General features: G+C 46.7%; 1 protein-coding gene across 4 annotated transcripts in view; it reads left to right on the forward strand.

Moving 5' to 3' along the window:
* ARHGEF37 (Rho guanine nucleotide exchange factor 37) overlaps positions 1-6,529 on the forward strand; it is an 82,216-nt gene extending 75,687 nt beyond the window's left edge. For all 4 annotated transcript variants that reach the window (XM_060180894.1, XM_007516391.3, XM_060180891.1 and 1 more), the window contains one exon: positions 3,383-6,529. In XM_060180894.1, the coding sequence (XP_060036877.1) occupies positions 3,383-3,592 (210 nt within the window). In that variant the 3' untranslated portion in view covers positions 3,593-6,529. The remainder of the gene's footprint in view (positions 1-3,382) is intronic.
* The last annotated feature ends 13,749 nt before the right edge of the window (positions 6,530-20,278 follow it).

Genomic DNA, 20,278 nt, shown 5'->3' on the forward strand with positions numbered 1-20,278 from the left:
AATGTGTAGGGGGAGTGTAGTGCAGGGGAAGGAACCCCCTTCCTCCAGAAAGCAGGCATGGCGAATGCCAACACCCAGAGACAGGATGATGTGTGAGGGACCGAATGAGATCAGCATTTGGGGGAAGAGCAGGAGAGGGTGAGGTGCTGGGCAGGCTCAGGCCTGCAGGGCTGTGGCCTCCTTGGTGAGGGTGGAAAACACACATATGTGTGTGCCTAGCAACACTACGCAGACAATTAACAACCCAATGTTCTTCGTCAAGGGGTTTAATAGATAACTGCAGTGTGTGACTCTCCATGTGACTGAAGAGTGTTTATACATAAAAGTGTGACATACATGCCCACACATGCCCCCACACATATACAGACACAAAAGGCCACACGATTCTTTTTATTTGAAATGTCTAGAATAAGCAAATGCAACCAGACAGACAGCAAATCAGTGGTTGACAGGTGCTGGGGAGAGTACGGGAAGTGACTGTTCATTGGTGTGGGCATTTATTTGGAGGCACTGAAGAAGTTCTGGAATTAGATAGTGATAATGTTTGGCACGGTCTACTGAACATATTAAATGAGATTAGCCAGAAAGAGAAGGATGAATACAGGATGATCTCACTCCTGGGCAGAACTTAAGAAACAAGAATAGAAATGGGAATCACAAAGTAAAACTTGCCCTGAGTTTGGTGTATTGCACCAAAGCAAAAGGCTCTGGTGGGGATGGGGGCCTTGCAGGTCCTGGTGCATGATGCTGTAAAAGGACCTAGGCTGGGGTGAGATTGTTTTACAGATAATTGAAAATTTACCCATGTATCAATAACTGTATTGACTATAAATCATTAATCCTCCCAATTAAGAAACTTCTAAAAATTATCAAGTGTGATCTGGCAAGTGGAACAGTAGATAAAACGTTGGACCAGCAAGCATGAAGTCCTGAGTTCAGTCCCTGGCATTGCATGTACCTAAGTGATACTCTGGTTCTCTCTCTCCCTAACAAATCTTTAAAGAATTACTAGGACTACAAGCTCAGTGGGTAGAGTTCATACTCGGCAAACTCCAGCACTACATGGGAGTACCATGAATAGTATCAGGGGAGCTCTGTGTATGGTGAAGACATGCTGTGTTGTCTCTCACTTAAAAAAAAACTGAATTGTGAACTTTGACAGGGTGAATGTGATGGTATGTGAATTGTGTCTCCAAAAGAAGTGTCAGGTAGGAAGTCAGGCGGTAGCGCAGTGGGTTAAGCACAAGTGGCACAAAGCACAAGGACCGGTATAAGGATCCCCGTTTGAGCCTCCGGCTCCCCACCTGAGCGGGGCTCGCTTCACAGGCGATGAAGCAGGTCTGCAGGTATCCATCTTTCTCTTCCCCTCTCTGTCTTCCCCTCCTCTCTCCATTTCTCTGTCCTAACAACCATGACATCAATAGTAACTACAACAACAACAACAACAAAAGAAGTGTCAGGTAGTCAGGGAGGTGCTACAGTAGATAGATAAGACATTGGACCCTCAAGCAGGAGATCCTGAAAGGATCAGGTGGTGGCAACTCCAGTTGAGTGTACATATTACTATGTATAAGGACCTAGGTTCAAACCCCCACTCCCCACCTTCGGGGGCAGGGAGGAAGCTTCATGAGTGGTGAAGCAGGTATGTAGATGTCTCTCACTCTCTCTCTCCCTCTCTTTCTCCCCCACCCCTCTCAGTTTCTTTCTGTCCTATCTAATAAAAATAAAAATAAAAGGAAAAAAATAAAAAATAAAAATAAAGGGAAAATGGCCCCTGGGGCTGGCGAATTCTTAGTGCTGGCACTGAACCCCAACAATAACCCTGGTGGCAATATATATATGTGTGTGTGTGTGTGTATATATATATATATATATATATATATATATATATATATCCACCAGGGTTATTGTTGGGGTTCAGTGCCAGCAATAAGAATACACACACACACACACACATATATATGTCATAATAAATGAGATCCTGAGTTCAATCCCTGGTGTTGTATGTGCCAGAATGATGCACCGGTTCTCTCCCTCTAAGCTCTAAATAAATGTAAAAGAGGAAGGAGGAGGAGGAGGAGGAGGAGGAGGAGAGGGTCAGGTGGAGTGGGGTGGAGAAGAAAGTTAAGGGCTTGGCAGGGACAGAATCCTGGGCCAGAAGCTGGGGAAAGGCCCAGTCAGGTGACAGTGACTTAGAAATGCTGGGCTGAGTAGGCTATGATGCTCAGTGGGTAGGGTCACACTCACAGCAGCTGTCAGTTTAAGAGGAAGTAACACGGAGGAGCCAGGCCAGGCAGCACCCAGGAATGCTCAGACAAGCTTTCAGAGAAGAGCTGTGTGGTGCCTCAGGCCAGTGCAGCCAGAAGAACCCAAGGCATGTGTGTGGACCCAGTGGGGTACTGCTGTGACTCCTGCCACCACCCCCCAAAGGCTTTTGGGCCAGAAGTAGTTCCCCAGGTAAACCTCTTCTGGACACCCCCACCCATCAATGAAGACCCCACTACAGGGCCAGACCTCCCAACGAGGCTGGCCCCCACCTCATGGTCTCTGCCCATGGCAAAGAACCTCACGCATGTGGTGAGCTAGCTCCCTGGCTGTGAGAGCATCAGTTCTGAAGACTGCTGTGTGGTTTTGCATAAGTTCCTTGACATCTCTGAATTTCTGTTTGCTTTCTTCTTCCTGTTCTTCTCCTCCTCCTCCTCCTCCTTCTTTTTTTCCATTGCTGGGACTCTGTGCCTGTGTGATCCCACTACTTTCAGTGTACTTTTTTCTTTCTAGATAGAGAATGAGAGGGAGAGAGAGAGAAAGAGAGAGAGGGAGAGAGGAACAGAAGCAGAACAACAGCGAGACATCACAGCACCGCTCCACTGCTTGAGAAGCTTCTCTTTACAGGTGCTCCTATATGGTGGCCAGGGGGTTTGAACCTGGTCCCTCAGATATGATAAAATGTGCATTCTACCCGGTGAGCCATTTCCCATACAAGAGTCTTTTATTTGAAAAATAGGGCAGACAAAAATGTAGAGTCATAATGGAACTAACTGCTAGAACAAAGCTTGTCAGCTAGTAGTTTTGGTAGACAGGTTAGCTGAAGTTACCGGTCTTCGCAGAAAGGACTACCAGGGAGGTGAGGATGGCCCTGCAGTGGGACTAGAAAGAACAGGATAAGCAGTGACCACCTGGCCCTTTTTTCCCTTAAGTTTTTAAAAGTTTATTTATTTATTTGTTTATTTATTTATGAGAGAGAACCAGAAAGTCCCTCAGGTACATGTGGTGCCAGGGATTCAACTTGGGACCTCACACCCGAGAGTTTAATGTTTCATTCACTATGCCGCCGCCCAGGCCACACACCCTGACCATTTCCATGTCACCCTGTGTGTTCCAGGTGGTGGCAGTGTACCCCTTTGTGGCCAGAAGCAGCCATGAAGTGGGTGTACAGGCAGGCCAGGCGGTGACCATCCTGGAGGCCCATGACAAGAAGGGGAACCCGGAGTGGAGCCTCGTGGATGTGAACGGACAGCGGGGATACGTGCCATCCAGCTTTCTGGCCAGACCCCCCAGCCCAGCCCCCTGGGGCTGGAACCTGCCCTCTTAGGCTTCCACTCCTGGGCGCTCCCATTGCTAAAGGATGGGGAGGCTTAGAGGCTGTGGCACTGGGAGGAGGAAGATGCATAGAGAAGGTGGGGGTGCAGGGGGAGGTGGAGTCAGGGTGGGGTAAAGGGCACCCAGGGGGCAGCCAGGGAGGTGGGTGGACCTGGCAGCATGCCCAGAGTGGTTGGTAGTGAGGCTTCAGCTGGAGCTACCCACTGTGTGTGAGCAGCCCAGGGGCATGGCAGCCTCCAAGGCAGAGCCACAGAAGATGGGGCTTGGCGGGTTTTCTCCATACTCCATCCAGGCCAGCAGTGGTATCTGCATGCCAGAGGTTAGCCAGCAGGGGGTGCCCAAGAAGCCCAGTAGCACCCAGCCTAGCAGGTAGCTTCCCCAGTGCAGTCAGAGGACACCATGACCCATAGTCACCTTTCCTTTCTACCAGCTGGGAGCTGAGTGGGGAGAGCTTCCTAGGAGACATAGCTTAGCCTGGGAGTGGGTGTGACCAAGCCACAGCTCTAGAATGTGTGTGGGCACACTCCCGGGCAGAGGGGCTTTCTGGGGTGTACTGTTGGCTGGGGGTATCAGTGGCTGCTGCCCCTGTGTTCTCTGCCCCAAGGGACAAAAGGGCATGCCTTCACCACACAAGCTGGGGGCTAAAGTCCCAGTGGGTGAGGAGAGGCTAAGCAATGGTTGGGCTTCCTGCTTCTGGGAGGAGGACTGTAAGGGGAACCCCAGTGGCATAGGGAGGCCTCCCTGGTCTCCTGGCAGCAAGGAGCATGAGGCCAGTGGGCTGTAACACTTCACCATCTTGGGTTTCCCAGCTGGGAAGAGAGAATGATGTGAAGCCACCCAGTGGGAAGCTTAATATAAACGCCCCAGTGTGACACACCTGTGAATTGCTGCTGGGGGTGATCTCAGCTCAGCCCCAAACGTTGGCTGGCTATTGTCACTGCTCTCCAGGGCCAGGCCATGTGATGTCTTTTACCATAAACCCAGGATGCTTTACCATTCCTTTTTTTTTTTTTTCCTCCAAAATCAGTGAACTTTTTCTTTCTTAAGTTTTAAAGATTTATTTTTTATTTATGTGTTATTAATGAAGTGAAGGAGAGATAACCAAGTGGCATGGATTGAATTCAAGACCTCATGCTTGATGTCTGTTTGTTTGTTTTAGATAGAGACAGAAGGAAAGACATACAGAGAGAAAGGAAGAGATAACACAACACAGAAGCTTCCTTCAATTCAGTAGGGGCTGGGCTTGAACCTGGGTCTTATACATGGCAAAGCAGAGCATTATCCCAGTGAGCTAGCCCACAGGCCCCAGGACCCCATGCTTGAGTCCAGTTCTTTATCCACAGCACCACCTCCTGGTCTGCCACTCCACTTTTAACCAATCTCTTGTGTCCCATTCCAAAGCCCCTCAAAGAAAGCAGTGCCTGTCCAAGACGGACTCACCAGCTCTTCAACTCTTAGCTGTCACTTTGGGCTGGAGAGAAATTGCAAGACTCACAGTGTGACCTTTAGTACAGATTACAGACTCTGGAAGCAACCCAGGTTCTGATCATGTGTAGAAATGAATGGTAGCTCAGATTTCTTTGCAACAGTAACTCTGCATTATTGTCACTGCAGTGCGTGAAGCTATTAGCTCTGGCATTTGGAGGACTCTGAAGAAATATTCAATAACTATGTGTGAAGGCGATCAAAATAGCTCAGTCGGATAGTGCGCTGCTTTGCCATGTGGGTGATTCAAGTTTGAGTCCATCCTCCACTGCACTAAAGGAAACTTCGATGCTGTGCACACTCCTTCTATGTATCTATATGATGAGGGGGGTGGGAGAGCTTTACTCCTCTGGGCTGGTGAAAACCTGAAGCTGGCACAATGCAGGAGAAACTCAGCGCCCATAACCCAGTCCTGTCCCCCCACCCCTCACTTCACTTTCCAAGATGCTCGACTCAGTTTTATTTTTTCTCTTTACTACTCAGGTTTCTGATACAACTAGGAAACCCAAGGGAGTAATAATGATGATAATAAGCTAGGAGACCCTTGCACCACAGACTGGAACCCTAGCTCTGGATCCCCCCACTGCCTCCCAGGCAGCTTCTAGTCATGCCTGAGACCTGGACCCCACCCAGAAATCCTGAGGCAGTTGGTCTGGGGTGTGGTTTCTCCAGGTGCCTCTGTCGTGGTGAGTGCTGGGGACCTCTGGTCCAGACATGCAGTGCTGACAAGGTGACCCTAGAATCTAAAGTGGCCACAAACTGTGATCCAGGCTGTGCCCCCTCTGAGCTTTGTCCTGGCTTTGGATGTTTGCAGCAGGTGGCTCAGAGGGGGTTTGAAGCAGGACAGCCTGTTCCCATCAGGCCCCAGAATGTAGATTTGTTAAGTGCCATTAGAAGGGACCTGAGCGAGACCGGCTGTTCCTGTAGGCATAAGGGAGCAAACTGAAATGCACTGGGAATGGAATCCCCCTCACGCAAGGAAAATAAAATCGTAGTCAGCAGCACACGGCTTGTGGATTTCTCGCAGACGATGCAATGATATTAAAAGTCATGGGAGTGTGAGAAAGTGCAGATTGAAAAAGCTGGAGAATGGTCTGTATTTCCTCCAGAGGACTCTATAACGTGCCTTTCCCCACCACATGCCTGGAACCACTGCACTGTATCTTATTTATCCTACCGCTGGGCTGTCAGGCATTAAACTTGTGAAGGTATTTGCCTGAGAACAGAAGAAGACTCCTGGGAGTTGAAGGCTCAGTCACAATGGATGGCCCCTTGTACCATCCATTGGAGCAAGACCTCTTTAACCCTTTGGGCTCCAACCCAGTATGGGATGTGAGGACAAGATGATAATGTCAGAGGATTGTTTGCGTGTATTGGGGTTGTTATGGTGAATGCTAGCTTAGGCGGGAGCTATGGGAATAAAGGACTTCACAGAGGAAGAAAATGACTCTGGGTTTTTGTGTGATTCCAGTCATTGACCAGTCAGATATGTGGTATTCATTCACTGGATCCTTGATGGGAAAGACATCTTTGTGGTTCAGCAAAAGACTTTTCATGCCTGAAGCTCCCAGAACCCAGGTTCATTCCCCAGTACCACCATAAGCCAAAGCTTAGCAGTGCTCTGGGAAAATAAATAAATACATAAATAAATAATATGGCTTTCATCTAATGAGTGTCTGCTGCACAATTTGGTGCTGCCAGAAATTATCCTTAGCAAGAAATCAAATGGGACCCTGTCCTCTCAAATCCACAGTCTAGAGGGGTGAGAGGTGATAGTGGCCAGACCAGGCAAGAGTGGTTTATATTCAATAAGCATCAGGATGGGGGGGGGGGTAACAGGTACCATCAGAGTCCTGTGGAGAGATCAGAAACTGAGTCAGAGTTGCCAGATCCTGAAGACTTCCTGGAAGAAGTGGCATCCAAACCGAGGGATAAGTAAGTCTGGGCAGGTGAAGGCAGCAGGGAGGACACACACAAACACTGACTGGCAGGAAGTGAGATGTTGCAGGGGGTGGTGGGTGAAGTGAAAAGTCTGCATGGTAGAGGGCTGTGGGTTTACAGTGGACATGAAACAAAGGAGTGTATTTTAGGGTCCAAACTGTGGCTCACCCTGGGATGTGGAAGGACTGGCCATCAGGGAGGCTTTCTAAAGGATGAGGAACGGGCGTTGGGCCTTAGGAGCTAAGCAGGACTGGGGAAAGCTAAAGGGAAAGAGGCCTGGAGGGCAGTGTGTGGTGTACAGCCAGTAGAACACATTTTTTTAAAGAGTTTTTTTTTTATTATTTATTCCCTTTTGTTGCCCTTGTTGTTTTATTGTTGTAGTTATTGTTGTTGTTGGATAGGAAAGGGAGAAATGGAGAGAAGAGGGGAAGACAGAGAGGGGGAGAGAAAGACACCTGCAGACCTGCTTCACCACTTGTGAAGCGACTCTCCTGCAGGTGGGGAGCCGGGGCCTCAAACCGGGATCCTTAGGCCAGTCCTTGCACTTTGCACCACGTGTGCTTAACCCGCTGCGCTACCACCTGACTCCCCTTCTCTTCTGCCTTTTCATGGAGGAGCTACTTTGGTTTGCTCTCCAGCCTCCTCCCTCTTTCCACCCATATAAATATCTTGCTGCCTCTCTTGAATGTCTTTTTTTTTTTGGTGGGGGGCAGTTTATAGTTATTGCTGGAGTTGTTTATGTATTTCCCATCTGTTGGCACAGCAGAAGTAATTTACCTGGCACTAAGGGGGAATGAATATTATGAATGAATATTTGCCACGTGCGCTTAACCCACTGCGCTACCACCTGACTCCCAGTATAACACATGTTACTGTGTGCAAGGACCCAAGTTTGAGCTTTTGGCCCCCATATGAGAACTGTTGCAGCTGGTGAAGCTTTATGAGCGGTAGAGCAATGCTGCAGTGTCCCTCCTTCTCTCTGTCATTCTCACTTTCTATCTCTCTGTTGGTCACTATGTAAAAGAAAAAAAAAAGGCTTCTAGGAGCAGTGGAATCAGTGCAGGCACAGAGCCCCAGCAGTAGCCCTCGTGGCAAAAGAAAAGGAAGAATTAAAAGGGGGGGGGGAGAGAGAAATAGTTCACATGGACCGTGTGTTGCTTTGCCATGTGCACAACCCAGGTTTGAACCCAGCCCCCACCACGCTGAAGGAAGCTTCAGTGCTATAGTCTTTCTCACTTTCACTCTCTACCAGAAAGGGAAAAGAAAAAGGGACAAGAAAAAAAGAAGGGGAAAAAAAATGTCCAACGCTTGACCTTTTAACACCTGAATTCAAGGTCCACTTAGCCATAGGCAAGTGCAAGGACATTTCTTAGGGTTCTGTTTGTGGAAAGCCTTGATGAGGGCTGCCATCTGCACTTCTCTCCACACTCAGCTCCCTAAGGACCTGAATGCCATTGGGCCAAACCCAGAGCATCTCTGCTGTGCTGTGCGTTCCTATAAGCATGACCACCAGGTGGCAGCAGAGCTCTACCAACTGGGAGGTAGACGGTGAGGTGAGTTGGTGGTGTTGCTTGAAGCCTGAGGCCTGGTCCTGAGGGCAAATGGGGGCTGAACAGAACCGCCCTGTGAAATACATTTGGGAGTGGTGGGGACTGTGTCCGACCCATGTACACACCCAGTGTAATAGAATCTGCAGTTTCCTAAGAAGCTCTGATCCATATGGTTACAACAGAAAGCTGCCAGTCTGATAAAATTAATAAATAGGGGGTCAGGCTGTAGCGCAGCGGGTTAAGCGCACATGGCGCAAAGCGCAACGACTGTCATAAGAATCCGGGTTCGAGCCCCCCCCCGGCTCCCCACCTACAGGGGCGTCACTTCACAAGCGGTGAAGCAGGTCTGTAGGTGTCTATCTTTCTCTCCCCCTCTCTGTCTTCCCCTCCTCTCTCCATTTCTCTCTGGCCTATCCAACAGCGACGACAACAATAATAACTACAACAGTAAAACAACTAGGGCAACAAAAGGGAATAAATAAATATTTTTTTAAAAATTAATAAATAAGTAAATAATGAGAAAGGAGAGAGAACCAGAGCATCACTCTGGCATATGGGATGTTGAGGATCAAATTCAGGACCTCATACTTGAACGTCCAACACTTTACACTTTACTCCCTGTGTCACATCCCTGATCAAAATACCATTAGATTTGACTTTTAACTTTTTTTTTTTTTTTTTTTACCAGAGCACTACTGAGCTCTGGCTTTTTGATGGTGCTGGAATTGAATCTGGGACTTCAGAACCTCAGGCATGCGAGTCATTTTGCACAATCATTTTTGTGAAGCACATGGGTTGTTTCACTGCTCCTGGGGTGACAGCTTAATCAGATGGAGAAACACAGAGGGAGAGACACCCTATCTCCAGAGCCTCCCTTGATGCAATGATACCTCACATGTAGCGCCGAGGCTTAAACCTGGACTGAATCATGACAAGGCACACACCCTACCCAGTAGACCATCACTGTGGCCATGGTCTGGTTTTTCAGAAAATAGAAAATTTTAAGTTTTTTTTTTTTTTTTAAGATTCATTTACTTATTTGTGAGAGAGAGAGAGAGAGGAGGAGGAGGAGGAGGAGGGAGATGGAAAAGGACAGAGAAAGAACCAGAACATCACTCTGATATACATGATGCTAGTGATCAAATTCGGGGCTTCATGCTTGAAGGTAAACCCTTTATACACTGCACTATCTCCCAGATCAATAAGATTTATATTTTATTTATTACATATGAGAGAGAGAGAGAGAGAGAGGTGGAGGAGGAATAGTTTCAGAGGAGGCAGAAAGAGAAAAGCCAGGGCACCACTCCAGTACATCAAGTGCTGGGATCAGAGAACTTCAGCCACTCAACTCTGCCAGTTGAGCTTCCCCAGGCACTGTCTGATTGTTTTTGTTTATTTGTTTGTTTTAAAGATAAAGCCAGAAACCAAGGCTTTTTTATTGGTGTGCTTCAGAGGGCCACAGGATGCCCCTCCTTGGGCCTCCTGCCTGAGTGTAGGGGGTGAAGCAAAGTATCTTCTGGGAGGTATTTGCTCCCTGTCCTGCTATTTCCTGTTAGTGCCTCCAGCTGCCTCTGCCTGACCCACTGCTTCCTCAGACATTCATTTCCCTTCTTTGCCTCTCTGGGGAGCCCCTCTTCCTTTTGTGCTATTATTACTGCCATTGTCTTCAAACTTTTATTAAATTCAGGGCTATACTTTCTGGCCTATTCCCCTACCTCCATGAAGCTCTCTGTGTTATTTTGCTGAAGGTTTTTTTTTATTTTTTATTTTTTGGTGACAGGCAGAAAGTGAACAACATTGAAGCTTCTTTACTGTTGTGAGGACAGTGAAGAACAGCTTCAAATCCAGGTCATTGCAGCTGGTAACATGTGCATTCTACCCATGAGATACCACTCAACTCCTAAATAAATCTTAAAAATTGCCATGATGATGATTTAGACAGAAAGGCAGAGAGAGACCAAGAACAAAACTTCAAAATTTCCTTCAGTGCAATGGAAGGCTGGGCTTGAACCAGGTTTCACACAGGGCAAAGCAGCACAGTGTCCAACTGAACTATTTCACCTCTCCTTCTCCTGTCCTTTTAAAAAGAGATTTACTTGAGGGAGGGAGGGAGAGAGAGAGAGGGAGAGGGAGAGGGAGAGGGAGAGGGAGAGGGAGAGGGAGAGGGAGATCACTGCTCAGTTCTAGCACAAGTTGGTATTGGGAATTGAACCCGAGACATCTGGGGCCTCAGGCATGCAAGTCAGATGTGCTGCTGCTATGTATTTTCCCATCCCGGGCTCACAGGTCTCTTGCTGAAGATCCCAGTGACAAATTAGGGAGCACCAGAAAGAAGAGGAGACCAAATTTACTTCTGGTTTTAGGTTAGGCTGCTGTTCTGTAAATACTGAGGTCACAGGCTCAACATCTTAGGGTGGTTCTGCTTCTCTGTTTCTTCTTCTAGCGTTTGCCCTTCTTCCGTAGCCAGTCAACAGCGTCAGGTTGAGCCTGATGTAAAGTTTCGAGACCTCCTTTGAATCTGGAGAGGTGGCAGTCGTTGACTATGTGGGTCATAGTCTGTCTGGAGCCGCAGGGGCAGTTCGGGTCGTCTCTGGCTCCCCAGCGATGGAACATAGCGGCGCACCGGCCATGGCCTGTTCGATAGCGATTGAGGAGGGCCCAATCCTAACGTGCTAGGTCAAAGCCGGGTTGACGCTTGCAGGGGTCTGTGATGAGGTGTTTGTTCTTTACCTCAGCTGACTGCCAACTCTGTTTCCAAGAGACTGGAACAGAGCTTCTCTGTCTTGAGGTTCATCTGCCTGTTGTGGACCAGAGGGGGAGCTTGTGAATGGAAACAGTTCCAAACAGTGGCTGCAGTCCCTATACACTCCTGCCTGACCCAACTTATCCAAGGCTCAGGTTTCTCCCAAACCTGAGATTGATTATTAACTTTTTTTTTTTTTTAATCTTCATAAAAGAGAGATACAGAGGGAAAGATATAAAAAGAGAGCCCAGAGCACTGCTCAGCTTTGGGTTATGATGGTGCTGGGGATTGAATTTTGGGACCTTGGAGCTTCAGGCACGAAAGTCATTTTGCATCACCATTACGATATCTCCCCTGCTCAGATGACTAATTTTCAAGCTCTCATAACCACCACCACCCCCACCTTGTTTGGAGCTGTACTGGTGAGAACTACATTCCCCAGGCTGCATTGCTTCTGGTTTCCTGGTGGATTTGACCAATGGGAGGCACTGGCTGAAGGGTGGTTGGGGAAGTCCCAGTATTTCTTCCAGATGGCAGCTCCAACTAGAGGCCCCTGGCTGGTGCTTCCAGCTCTTGTCAGGCTCTCAGCCCAGGCCATGCTTCATGTCTTTGTTGAGTGACCCCAGAGGCCCAAATGCACACTTTCTTCCCCATGTCCCTCCAGCCTCAGGCATAGAGTGTCCTTTTGCTGTAGCTAATCTCTAAGGTGCTTCTGGACTCTTTGACCCATGTATGAAATCCCTTCTGCTCAAGAGCCATAGGAAGGTTCTCTCCACCTGGGTGGTGACTAGCTGACCATTAGGCAGTTGGAGGTGAAAGGAGGGAATGGATACTTGAACTTGGGGGCCCCTAGCTCCCTTTGTCCCTCTGGCCACCCAGATCTTTGGGAAGAGTTCTTGCAAGTGTCTTCAGCTATCAAGCAGTTGCCCTGGTCCTGGCTGCTGAGGACAGACACAGAGGAGGTTCAGGGGTCTATGTGTGAGAGCAGGTCAGGTAGAGGGCTGGGGAGAGGGTCACAGTTGACCCTGGCTTGGGAGTGGCAGTGAACCCCTTGTTACAAGGAAGGCCCACATCTATGAGGGCCAGGAAAGAGGCTGCTTATCTGCTTTTTTCTTTTCATTTCCTCTCCTTTCCTTCCTTCCTTCCTTCCTTTTTCCTTTCCCTTTCCTTCTCTACTTTTCTTCTTCCCTCTCCCTTTTTTCCCTCCCTCCTTTCCTTCCTTCTTTTCCCTCAACACCCTCATACATATAATTTCATTGCTCCAGATGCTTTGTTAGAGAGAGAGAGAGGGAGGGAGAGAGACCACAGCCCTGTGCATGGTGGTGCCGGACACTAACCTGGCCAGCTCTCACGGCAAGGTAGGCATACTCCCTAGTGAGCTATCTCTCTGCTACCTCTCCCCCATCCTCCAAGGCTGCTTCTCTTGCTCCCCGGTTCCCAGGCCTCTGGTACCTCTGTAGGACTTGCAGTGACTGAGTAACACTCGCTGCAGCTTCTGAGCCCCAGTTATGTGAGGGGATCTACTTCATATGATTAACCCAGTGACTAGCACATAGGAAGTTCTTAAGAGCTGCAAGCTAAAAAGGAAAAAGTAATCCAAACATACATCTCACAGCAGCCGGTCACCTCACAGGTGTCACTCACAAGATGGGCTATTGTAGCAGTGAGATGGGGCTCCCAGACTCCCCCCTGGAGCAGGGCTGGAGCAGGGCTGGAGCAGGACTGGAGCCACATATGCAGCTGTTGGAGCTCAAAGAAGGGTTGAATCAGGTGAAGGAGTGCTGAGGCTAGGAGGGCACAGGAATCTCAGGGTACATTCCCCAGGGAGGTGGGGGAGGCTGGCCTTCAGAACCCCAAAGGGTCATGTGAGGACAGGCATCTCCTGGAGTCCAGGCAGGACAGAAGTGAAGGTCAGTTCAGAGTGTAGGCAGAAAGATCCAGTCTTTGGAATGCAATTCAAATGCTGTGTGTGCTGGGGACCTGGGGACCAGGCCCATTAAAGAGCTGGTCACAGTCAGAGGCAGGATAGGGCACTGGGTACAAGGTTAGGGTCCAAGCAGGGGCCAGTTGTGAGCTACTAGAAAGAAAACCTCTCAGGTGAGGGCAGACTGATATGAAGCAAAGAGGCAAGGTGGGCTGGATGAGGTCATGGCTTGGGAAGAAGCAGAGGTGACAGTGGTCATGGGCCCAGCCTTCACACACTGGAATGTCCAGCAGAAAAGCTCGCTTAGGTAGTGTGCTATTTTGCCATGTGCATTATCCAGGTTCAAGCCGGGCCCTGACTGCATTGAAGGAAGCTTCATTGCTGTGGTCTCTTTCCCTGTCTCTGCCTCTCTGTTTCTACCTGAAAAGTCAGCCCAGAACAGTGAAAACCTAGGAATAAAAAGATAAAAAAAAAATAAACAAACAAATAAATAGTTCAAGTACGGCTGGGGAGACAGCATAATGGTTATGCTAAAGACTTCCATGCTTGAGGTCTGAGCTCCCAGGTTAAATCCCCAGCACTATCATAAACCACAGCTGAGTAGTGCTCCGGCCCTTCTTTCCTTCCTTCCTTCCTTCCTTCCTTCCTTCCTTCCTTCCTTCCTTCCTTCCTTCCTTCATCTGTCTGTCTATCTACCTAACTAATCTATATCTCTCATTAAAATAATCAATATTTTAAAAATAAAAATAAATATTTTGAGTAGTATAAACTGTGACACCATGCTTACCAGCAGAGTGACCTTGCTGAACAAGTCACCTCATTTCTTGAAAACTTCACTTTCTTCTTTATGGATAAACCAGGAAATGGCTCTACTTTAAAAGGCTGCTGAGTGTGGACATGGGACAAGGCAGGGCAACCTATTTCTACTGTACCTGGGAAGTGTGAGGTGATTCATAGATGATTGACTCTTAGTTCCACAGCCTGTTTTGTTGCCTGCTACCCCCTCTTTGGTTTTCCTCCCAAACTCTTCTGGCAGTGACCTTAGATCCAAGTCTTCTCTTCTCTGGGCTAATAACACTCCTGGTGCCTTCAACCTTTCCTCCAGTGCCTATGCTCCTGGCTTTTCACCACCTCAGCCTCTGAAAAATAAATCTTTGCTGTGTTGGCTCTTTCAAAACTGAAAGCCAAAGGTTGTTTTCCTGGAAACCATGATGCACTCCTCAGCCACTCTGATGATGACAGTTGTCCATCTTGAATTGCTTCAGTCTCCCAGGACCCTGCCTCCTTGGCAGATGCCACAGCCACAGCCTGATTGGTGTGCCTGGTGTTTTTTGTTTGTTTGTTTTGTTTTGCTTTTTTTTTTTTAGTGATTCTTTTAAATGTTTTTTTAAAAAATATTTTTATTTATTTGTTTTTGGATAGAGATAGAGAGAAACTGAGTGGGGAGAAAGAGTGGAGAGAGATACAGAGAGACACCTGCAGTTCTGCTTCACCACTTGTGAAGCTTTGCCCCTGCAGGTGTGGTCTGGGGACTTGAACCTGGGTCTTTGCATTGTAACATATGTTCTCAACCAGGTGTGCCACCACCTGACTTATTTATTCATTTATTTATTTATGATAGAGCCATAGAGCAGAGAGAAAGTAAAACTTCTTTCAAGGCCATGGATGCCAGACTGGAATTTAAGTCACTCACTTGGCAAAGCAGTGTACTATCCAAGTGAGCTATTTTGCCAACTCCCTACTTCGTTTAAAACACAAACTTCTATTTTGCTTATTTTTAAAAATAGTTTTAATTTACTTAGGATAGAGACATAAATTGAGAGGAGGCGGAGGAGGAAGAGAGTCACCTACAGCATTACTTAACTGCTAGTGAAGATTTTACCCTATAGGTTAGGACTGGGGACTTGAACCAGGATCCTTATGCACTGTAAAATTTGCTCTATTCTGGGTGCACCACCACCCAGACACTTTATATTTTTTTTAATTAAAGAGAAACATTCAGAGAAAAATACAGAGAAAGTGTGACCAGAGCCCTGCTTGGCTCTGGCTTATGGTTGTTCTGGAGACTGAACCTGGAACCTCAGAGTCTCTGGCATGAGATTCTTTTTGTATAACCACTATGCTGTCTCCTCAGCCCTACAACTCAGATTTCTTTTTTTTTTAAATACTTGTTTATTTATTCCCTTTTGTTGCCCTTGTTGTTTTATTGTTGTAGCTATTATTGTTGTTGTTGTTGGATAGGACAGAGAGAAATGGAGAGAGGAGGGGAAGACAGAGAGGGGGAGAGAAAGATAGACACCTGCAGACCTGCTTCACCGATTGTGAAGCGACTCCCCTGCAAGTGGGGAGCTGGGGGCTCGAACTGGGATCCTTAAGCTGGTCCTTGATCTTTGCACCACGTGCGCGTAACCCGTTGTGCTACCGCCCAGCTCCCACAACTCAGATTTCTAAAAGACTTTATTTCATCTTTTTATTGAAGATTTTTAAAAGGTATAGATCCAAAAAGATAGCCATCTCACAAAGACATGAAAACATTGACATACACACACTGGAACAATGTCAACATTCTTCCCCTTCTCTTTCACACCATTCTCCTGTCCATCTGTCAGCCAATTCTAAGTGATGACACTTCCCCCAGAGTCAGTGTCCTCACCCCCACCTGGAAAATCACAGCTATCCATCGAAATCATGTGGCTTAAGTTGCTTTGGACTGTGAAGATCATGAACTTTTAATTTTTCTCCATGTTTTTATAATTTGTATGTAATGCTATTTTTAATAAGGAGAATTATGGAGCAACCCTACTCACTACATCACCTCTTGGGCTGCTCTGGTTCAGATTCTCTATTTCTTACTGTCTCTATCTTAAAATATTTTATTTATTAGAGAGAGAGAGAGACTTATCAGAGCACTGCTCAGTTTTGGCTTATGGTGGTGTTGGGAACTGAACCTGGGACCTTGAAGCCCCAGGCATAAAAGTCTTTTTGAAAAAGCATTATGCTGTCTCTCCAGCCATGTCTATTTCTTCCTCTTATTTCTCTTATAAATCAACAAAATATTTAAAAAAGAAGAATATGGAGTTGTACTTCTATTTTTTAAAACTTGTTAATGTATTCATTTGTTTTGGATAGAGACAGAGAAGTTTAGAGGTAAGGGGGAAATAGAAAGGGAGAGACAGAGACACCTACAACATTGCTTCATCAATTATGAAGTTTTCCTCCTGTAGGTGGGGACTGGGGGGCTTGAACCTGAGTCCTTAGGCATTGTGATGTGTGTGCTCAACCAGATACACCACCACCCAGCCCCAAGGACTTCTATATTTTTTGTTAAATAAATATTCCTTAAAATTTTTATATTTATTTTATTTTTCTGAAAGAGAAATGGAGAGTGAGAGAAGAAGACACACCTGCAGTGCTGCTTCACTGCTCTTCCCCCCTCCCTGCAGTTGGGGACTGGGGGCATGAACCCAGGTCATTGAGTATGTCCTGTGTGCACTCAACCAGGTGCACCTGTCCTGCCCCCTTGAGTAGGACTTCTGTCATTTCCTCCCTCAAGTGCCTGCTGTGGCCCTTGGACTCCTGTCGAGTGCCCGCCAGCATGTGGCCTGTAACCCAGAGTTATTCTTGCCAGTCTCCCATACCCTCAGGTGTTCATGCCTCAAACTGGAAGTCACACCTAACCCTCTCCTTTCTTTCTTTCTTTCTTTCTTTCTTTCTTTCTTTCTTTCTTTTTTCTTTCTTTCTTTCTTCCTTTCTTTCTTTCGCCTCCAGGGTTATTGCCGGGGTTCGGTGCCTGCAACATGAATCCACTGCTCCTGGAGACCATTTTATCCCCGTTTGTTGCCCTTTTTGTTTTATCATTGTTGTGGTTATTATTATTGTTGTTGTTGTTGTTGGATAGGACAGAGAGAAATCGAGAGAGGAAGGGAAGACAGAGAGATGGAGAGAAAGATAGACACCTGCAGACCTGCTTCACTGCCTGTGAAATGACTCCCCTGCAGGTGGGGACCTGGGGGCTCGAACCAGGATCCTTACGCTGGTCCTTGTGCTTCACACCATGTGCACTTAACCCTCTCTTTCTTTCAGCCTTTCATATCCAGTTCTTCAGCAAAGCCTGTCACCTTTACCTCCAACTTTATCTGCCTTCATAAAAATGGGGCTAGGGCTGACAAAATAGGTTGTCAGGAAAGTCATGACGCATTTTTACACAGATAGACAATGGGAAAAAAATACATCATGGCTTTTCCAACAATCCAACAGTTCACCAGGATAGTGTTCTGCTTTGTCATGGACACGACTCAGGGTCAAGCCTGATCCCCTGCCACACTAGAGCAAGCATTGGTGCTGTGATGTCTCTCTCTCTCTCTGAAAAAGTCAGCCCAGGGAGTTGGGCTGTAGCGCAGCGGGTTAAGCGCAGGTGGCGCAAAGCACAAGGACTGGCATAAGGATCCCGGTTCGAACCCCGGCTCCCCACCTGCAGGGGAGTCGCTTCACAGGCGGTGAAGCAGGTCTGCAGGTATCTGTCTTTCTCTCCTCCTCTCTGTCTTCCCTTCCTCTCTCCATTTCTCTCTGTCCTATGCAACAACGATGACATCAATAACTACAACAATAAAACAAAAAGGGCAACAAAAGGGAATAAATAAATAAAATAAATATAAAAAAAAGATTAAAAAAAAAAGTCAGCCCAAAGCAGTGAAGCTTTGATGACAAACAACAACAAAATGGTCCCTTTCTCCTATGTCCACCACAGGAGTGGGCCCTCATCCTTCATCTTAGCTGGACTCCTACAGGTTCCCTCCTTGTCCTCCACTCTTAGTTCCTGTAGAGCAGTCACTGTAATTCACTGAAAAAGGTAATTTAGAGCACTGGAGAGACAGTGCAGTGAAGAGGTAATGTGTCAGACTTTCATTTCTTTTTTAATTTATTTTATTTTATTATTTTTTATTTATAAAAAGGAAATACTGACAAAATTATGGGATAAGAGGAGTACAACTCCACACAATTTCCACCATCAGAACTCCGTATCCCCTCCCCTCCCCTGATAGCTTTCCTATTCTTTGTCCCTCTGGGAGTATAGACCCAAGGTCATTGTGGAGTGCAGAAGGTGGAAGGTCTGGCTTCTGTAATTGCTTCCCCACTGAACATGGGCATTGACAGGTCGATCCATACTCCCTGTCAGTCTGTTTCCCTAGTGGGGCGGGGCTCTGGGGAAGCGGGGCTCCAGAACACATTGGTAGGGTTGTCTGTCCAGGGAAGTCTGTTTGGCATCATGGTAGCATCTGGAACCTGGTGGCTGAAAAGAGAGTTAACATACAAAGCCAAACAAGTTGTTGACTAATCATTAACCTAAAGGCTGGAATAGTGCAGATGAAGGGTTGGGGGGGGGGATCCTCCATTTTGTAAATAGCTAGTAGGCCTATTTTAGTTATATTCTAAAGGGCCATGACTATACTTTTTTTTTTTCCCTGAGCCTGACATCTGATATGCAGGTGGATCCAAGTTATTGTCTGGGGAGATGATGTCAAGCTGGAAAAAGGACCAGAAAGCTGGATCAGGGAAGAGAGTAGCTCCAAAATATGAGACAGGTGTATAAATATTGTTGACTGTAAACCCTATTGATTTGATCTGATCTGGGTCCCATAATTAGCTCAGGAGCCTGTGTGACCTCTGCGTCCCTCTAGACCTGAGCTCACATTCTGTGGTCATGAGTAGGAACATTCCAAGCTGCCCCAATTTCAGGACCCATTTTCCTCAGGTGTAGCATAGAGTATGTTGTCCAGCCTCCCTTCAGAGGATGGAACATTCTCTGCCATTGTTGAACCAAGTTGAGGGCAAGGTCCTATGGGGCCCCCGAAGGGGTCCATTGTGTTGTTTCTGATAGAGATGACTGGTAACTTTGGGGAGAGGGATTTATTTGAGGTCTAAGCCCATCATGTCAGTTTGGGAATCTCAGGACTCCTTGACTAGAGCCCCAAATGATGGGGTGACCTGATAGTGACTAAAGAGTGATTTTTAAAGTATGCCAGTCTCTTGCCCTTATTCAGCTTTTATAGTCCTTGCTTTGATAAGGTTAGCTTTGGAATGAGTGAGGGAAGTGTAATAGGAAATAGGTGAGGAGAGTATCTAAGTCTAAGTAGACACTATTTCATTAAGAACTTTATACTGACTCACCACAGACTATTGTGTACTTTTGCTTTCAGGTATATATTTTGCCCTAACTTATGGATACATGTGAACATATGCCCTATCTCAGGGGATCTGGTCTATATCTAATTTTGGGGACTTTGTTAGGAAGTGAACCGCCTGGAATGGAATTAGAGAATCCTATGAAAGGAAGGTCTCGCCCGAGTAATGAGAGTGAAGGGCTGACATTCCACACCTGACGTCTCTGGACACACAGACTTTCATTTCTGAGGTGCTCCCCTCCAAGATTCCAGGTTCAATCCTTAGCACCTAAAGAATTCTGCCTTAAGGTTAAGCCAGAGCAGAATCAAGCAGCTCTCTTGTCTCTTTCATCCATGAGAATGAATTACTTAACATTTTTATGTTTTTAAATTATTTTACTTTTATTGCCTCCAATGTTATTGTTGGGGCTCGGTGCAGGCACTATGAATCCATTGCTCCCGGGAGCTTTCTTTTTTTCTTTTTTTTTTTTCCTTCTTTCTATTTTTTTTTATTAGCTAGGACAGAGAAGAATTAAGAGATAACAGAGAGATAAAAAGTGGGAGATAAAGACACCTACAGACCTGCTTCACAGCTTGCAAAGTAGAACCCCTGCAGATAGAGTGAGGGACCAAACCTGGGTCCTTATGCTTGTTAATATGTGCATTTAACCCCAGTACCCCCCATTTTTTAATTAACCCTTAATATATTTTCTTTCTTTTTTAAAAATATTTTATTTATTCATGAAAGATAGGAAGAGAGAAAGAACCAGACATAACTCTGGTACATGTGCTGCCAGGGATTGAACTCAGGACCTTATGCTTTAGAGTCAGTGCTTTATCCATTGTGCCACTTCCTGGACCACTAAATTAATTC

The sequence above is a fragment of the Erinaceus europaeus genome, chromosome 2 (genome assembly GCF_950295315.1).
Source record: "Erinaceus europaeus chromosome 2, mEriEur2.1, whole genome shotgun sequence".
Lineage (NCBI taxonomy): Eukaryota > Metazoa > Chordata > Mammalia > Eulipotyphla > Erinaceidae > Erinaceus > Erinaceus europaeus.